The sequence below is a fragment of the Poecilia formosa genome, unplaced genomic scaffold, assembly GCF_000485575.1.
Source record: "Poecilia formosa unplaced genomic scaffold, Poecilia_formosa-5.1.2 Scaffold3, whole genome shotgun sequence".
NCBI classification, from domain to species: domain Eukaryota; kingdom Metazoa; phylum Chordata; class Actinopteri; order Cyprinodontiformes; family Poeciliidae; genus Poecilia; species Poecilia formosa.
In genome coordinates, this window is record NW_006799942.1 from 338,113 (window position 1) to 344,112 (window position 6,000).

General features: G+C 37.9%; 1 protein-coding gene across 1 annotated transcript in view; it reads right to left on the reverse strand.

Moving 5' to 3' along the window:
- nsg2 (neuronal vesicle trafficking associated 2) overlaps positions 1–5,641 on the reverse strand; it is a 31,380-nt gene extending 25,739 nt beyond the window's left edge. Inside the window, exons 1-2 of the mRNA XM_007552914.2 lie at positions 5,294–5,641; positions 4,887–5,058 (exon numbers count right to left, since the gene is read on the reverse strand). Coding sequence (XP_007552976.1) covers positions 4,887–5,015 — 129 coding nt within the window. The 5' untranslated portion in view covers positions 5,016–5,058; positions 5,294–5,641. The remainder of the gene's footprint in view (positions 1–4,886; positions 5,059–5,293) is intronic.
- Positions 5,642–6,000: the final 359 nt, after the last annotated feature.

Consider the following 6,000-nt stretch of genomic DNA (forward strand, 5'->3'; position numbering starts at 1 on the left):
GCAAAAGAGTCTTTTTGGAAGATGTTGCATCAGAACATCAATCCTTCATTTGGATATAGTGGTGGGACGATCTGGATGATCTGATCAGGATCTCAGCAGCTTGTTGTAACTGATAGAACCATGAATCCTAATGGAGATTTTCTGATCTTTAGCTTGTGACTTTATTCTCAAGCTCACATGGTTAATGAATAACAAGAATGGTCTGAAGAACCCTAAAAAGACCAAACTTGAATCCAATTGAAATACTGTAGTATGACCTAAATAAAAGCTGTACATCTTTAAAATACCTCCAATGTGGCTGAAATAAAAGGATTCTGAAAAGAAGAGAGGGCCAAGATTTCTCTTTAGTAATGTAACATTCGCAAAAATTTGTTCCAGCCAACGGTGAGAAAGCCAGTCACTTTGTTTAAGGTGCAATTACTTTTTCTTACTGGCTTAGGTTGGTTTGGATGTTTTTCTACTTAGAAAATTAAAGTCATTGTTTGAAAACTGCATTGCGTATTTTCTCAGGCTGTTTGTCTGGCAGTAAAATTAGTTTAATGAGTTGAAACATTTAAGTGTAACAAACCTATCAAAAAACAAAAAGAAGTAAACCGTTTCTGACATTTAATTCAGCACATTAAATTGCAGAAGAATCCTAACAAAACTTATTTTGTGTCTCTTAAGCTGTGACTTTATGGAAGGCCTTGAATCCAGGTCCATGTCATGAACAAATAAATTATGGGGGGTGTTGTTGCTTGTATTCCTCCTTACCTCAGTCATCATTCTGTATTATTTGTATAGCTACAGATTTAATTCATTGTTGCCTTGAATCGCATCCATGCTCTCCCTGCCAGCAGCACAAATTCTAACAATTAAGGTTGCTGACATATAAGAAACTTAAAGGCAAATAATCTTTCCAACTCTCATTGTGTCCTATGCAAGTGCAAGGACAAACATGCACCAGCATGCAGAGTCTGGACCAGCAGCTTTCTTACTGTGAGGCAGGGAAATGGCATGCAATATCTGCATCATCTGTCAGCAACTTTATTCACAAGGAGGAAACAAGTGCAATCTTTAAAAGAAAAAAAAATGCAGTAAAACAACATGAATATTTCTATAGAGCATATTGAGGTTCTGATGGCTGCTTTGGCTGCAGTTTCGCTGCTCTTGGTTCTGCTGGGACCAATTTAATCAGCGGGAAATGAGTGACAGCTTGACTGATGTCCATTTACAAACTGGTCGCTGCAGACATGATCGACATGCAATTCACACACTCGCTTGCATGTGTCCACAAGGCTGCACCCGACATGCACACTGCTGGAAGCGAGCAATTGTTGTTGTGAGTAAAAATGCAAGTGTGTAAGAGCATTGAAGGACAAGTCATTTAACAGGTTTATGAAATGGAAAGAGACGGTGGCTCCATAAGCAGAATAAATGTGGGTTCAGACCGTGCAGTGACTTTATGCATGCTGTAACAGCAGCTGTATGATTGTGTTAGATTAAAGAATCGCTTAAATACCAAGAACCATCTTCAGATGTCTAGCTTATTAAAAATTTGACAATTTTGCATGTAAAATGGTTTTAGAGCTTCTTTTTCTGCAAAGAGATCTCAGTAGAAATTGTTTTTTTTTATATTCTCTTTGTTACGCATTTCTTTGTGTGTGTGCTGTTACAGATCAGTAGAAATGATGCAAGCACATAAAACCCGTTACTCAAGCACACAGTTTATTATAATAATCCAGCATTATTTTTTAGCGAAATAACTAACTTACATCAAAATATATTCTGTTTTGCGTCTGATTTTGTTATTTACGTAATATTTAAAATTTAGACAAATATAAAAAAAACAATAATTTTGAAAAAAGAGCAAAACATTAGATTATTTTCAAATGTTGATGAGAACAATGCTATTGATATCTATGTCAACATCTACAGTTGTTACTATTTTCTTTTTTTTTTTTTTAAATAAGCTTGTGTTTGTCCATCAAACTATCCATGTTTCCTTTGGATCACTCATTATATTGTTATGCTGACGACACAGATTTATTTACACCTCAACATGTTTTCTAGTCAATAAAAGGGTCACAACAACCAACGAACAACCTAAAAGTAAAAAAATAATAATAATTAAAAATCAATAAACACTGAAAAACTGAGCCCATTGTCTTGAAGGGTGACCGGTTTTTGGTCTGCAAAAGCAAGATTTAGTTGAAACTGACTTTGAGTTCATAATTTCATGGCTAAGAAAGGTACATAACACAATGAGAAATAAATTGTGTTTGTTTTCTCTACAGGAATCAGTTATTTCAATATTTAGAATTTTGCATACCTTTGCAGCATAAAATTTAAATCACTTTATTGGTAAGAATTTGAAATTACATAGCCATTATCTAAGACCTGCACCAAAGAAGACTGAAAAGTATTATTCTGATAAATGTGTCTTAACACAAATTAAACTAGCTGTTGTCTGTACGCTCACTAATGGAGGTTCTGCATGAATGACACTTTGGGCAAGTCCCTCCTCTGCTGCCCCAGCAACGACCAATCAAAATATAGGAAACCATCTAAAAATCTGCAGTGAAGTCCAACACAAAGCACATAAAATTGACTCCCTATTCCAAGCTACAAGCAGGAAACACCAACTGCCCACTGAATGAACTCGCATTAAAGCAACAAAAAACCTGCAAAATGGGTAACAGACAAATATGTCATATTTTTTTATCTGATGCCAGTGCTTTTTCCTATTTAAAGCCACCCGGCTGCGGATGACTTCACATTCTGAAGATAATGAAGAGAAGATGCTGTGTTGACTCAGGAGTGCAAACAACCTCAAGGCTTCCAAAGTTTCTCAAGTTGGAAAAAAATTATCTTGAATAAATTGATGAGTACACAAAGGTAAAAATATAGGAAAAATGAATTAAAGGAGCTGTGATTGCTGCATGGAACACATTTCATACATAAAGCCTCCAAATGTGCTGAAAGTGATAATGAGCTTGCCTATTGCCTGGTTCCATTCATTTCCATAATGTGCAATCAGCACAGTTCTCTGTCCCAACCCGCAGATAGATGCACCAATCGGCTCTGCTCCACCGCCATGGTGACTGGATTAACGAGCGGCGGCGGAGTTACTATGGCATGTCAGGATGATAAATGACAAGCTGTCTGGCACCAAATCTGTCTCCTAATCTCAGCTGGAAAACAAAGGACACAGCCGGGAGACAGCTGAGATGAATGAATGTGTGAATGAATCAAACATCATAGGCGTGTGTGTTAGTGTGTGTGTAAGTACTTTGGAGGATGGGGTTATTCTAGTTAAGAGGGTTTCAGGATGGCATGGATCAACAACATCGACTTAAATGGCAACAGAAACAGACAGACAGATGCACATCCAATAAAGCTTTCCCTGACATAAACACTCAAATTGGGCCGGCCCAAATAAAAAGAGGTCCCATGCAGAATGTCATTTGGAGGTCCACTTCCTGTTGAGCTACCTCAGAGTTTGAAACCATCCTTTTATTGGCTGTATTTTGTTTTCCCACCCTTTTTGAGGTCTGAATTTTTTTTTTCCTTTTCCTGTTAAGTGCATAATGAAACTCCAACATTTTTGCTATAAAAACGTGTCAGCCAATGGCGTTCACTATGTTATATTTTTTCTTGAGTTTTCTTAAAAAATAAATAACATTAATGGGTAAGATATGATATTGGCTTAATAAATTTGTCAACATATTTTTTTTCCAGTATAATTGACTTTAAATTAGCTGACTGTATATGTTCATGTGTCTTAACGTTAGTCATATTTGGTTCCAGTCACTGATCTTTTTCTAATCAAACAAGGTGGACAAGGTTTTCCTGGCAAATTATCTGGTTTGTCAGCTTTTCTTGTTGGCCGAAGGTACAGGAGAACCTTTAGCTGACAATAAATGGAGGAAGTGGTTGTTAATATTGAAAATATATTTTTTAGGAATCATGTGCAGACTTTCTGCAGCTGTCCAAATCAGTGTTTCTTCATTCTGTTTTAATCACATATATGTAGGTAATATGAATAGCGAAAATAAATCCAATTAGAATCAGATAAAAAAATAATAGTACTTGCAGTTAATGAGCACAAATCATTTGTAGATTATGGTTATTTCCATAAATACTTTTTAAACAAAGGGTGTCATAAAACAAATTCTTTTCACACTCAATTTCTGCTAAGCTTTATAGCATATCTTTCCTAACAATTGAGCTGGCACACTGCATACATCAACCCCAAATGTTAGTGACTGGGTAAAATCAGATCCAGTAATTTAAAGGTTCAACAGATTCCACGCCTTGTTTCTCTAGCCAAAGGTTTAGACTCCTGGTACAAAGCAAAGTACAGACAACCAGCTGATTAATAGAGGGTAGATGATGTGGGGGAAAATGTCCAGGCAAATGTCAGAATAATAGTCAGAATTGGACAATTATCTCCTGATTGGCTCTGATCTGTAAGTGTTGCCCCCTTTGTTGAATGCAACAAAAGTAAAAACTCAAATTACTTTCTATTCATTCTTAAATGTATCAACCAAGATCATGTAGCTGACTCAAATCACAACATATAGGGACACTGAACATATGCTTCAGTGCATAACTTAAGAGAATTTTATTCCTTTTTTTAGTCAGATTTAACACCTCTGTGAAGAATAAGACTGATTTTTTTTTTCTTTCTTTGAAGTTATTGGGAAAAACTCCACAGCATCTCCTCTACTGACAGTGTTTTTGCTTTATTTGTTTCAGCTACTTTATTTGTAAACATCAACTTGCATCTTTCCTGAGGTTCCATAGATGTCACCAAGTTTGCGTGTACCTCAGGCCGGCTCTGCTGTCCCTCATACACAAACACAGATAAAACCCACAGAGCTGGTGGGCTGTACGTGTCTCACCTTGTCAGGTGCTTGGCTCTGGAGGCTGCCAACATCCAGAGGAGTGATGAGGGGCACATTCTGAAAGCCGTCCTCAACACTCACAGCTTTGGCCCCTTTGTCCTGAAGATTACTCCCCAGTTTCACCATCGTCAGCTTTGCTGTATCCCTTTATTTCCCTCAAGAGCTGCTCCTGAAAACCAAAAACAGTACGTCTCATGCTCCCCGGAACAAACACAGAGAAATAAGTTCAGAAGTAACAGATATATTGTCAGTTTGTGGATTTGTTTACAGGCAGAAATTATTCTGCCTGGTTTGCGATAATATGCAAAAACATAGACATTTTACGCACGATTGTGGTTTTGGAGGAAAAACAGACTATACATTCTCTCACCGCCGTTTTAGCAAAGAAAAGTGATGCCACTCACTTCCAGCTGTTCGTCCTTGTCCGTCCGCCTGCTCTGGTCTGCGGCAGCGCTGAGTGCGGACCAGGGGATGGAGCTCTGGGGAGCAGGTGAAGCCGCGCTGCGGTGTCGCTGCTGCTGATGCTGCGGGAAAGCAACACTGCGCCGCCGAGGACAAGCTGGATGTCTGGCAGCGGGTTTTCCGTCAAGCAAAGGCAGCCCAACCCCCTAATCCGAGCACAGCCTCTTCTTCTCCGTGGAGCTACACCCAACCGCTGGAGCTGCTGGCCGCTAGAGGGATGTTTCGCCTCCTTAATCCCCCGGTCTCGTTTGTTTGGTTAAAGTGGAAGCTAAATTAATGTTGCATTTGACAGTACCTCGTAAATTCCAGCTTCTACATTGGGAAGGTGTAATCGTTTGGAAAATAATATGGGAAAAACAATCTATTAGAAATTAATTTAAATCCAGATGATAAAATAAAAAATAGAAATGTTTTAACTAAAAAAAAAAAAAAATCTGATTTTTGCTTTGAAAATCTCTCACGTACATGAATACTTCAGCTGTCCACAGTGCTAGCTGTATATATGTTTTTCAATTATTCATAGGCTTAGAAATGAGTATATAGGCTATGTTTAAAAATTGTCTTCATGGCATCCAAACGCAATCAACATCATGTGAGTTGTGTCAGTTTTACTTTTTTGTCCTACACTGCCATCTGGCGATATTTGTAC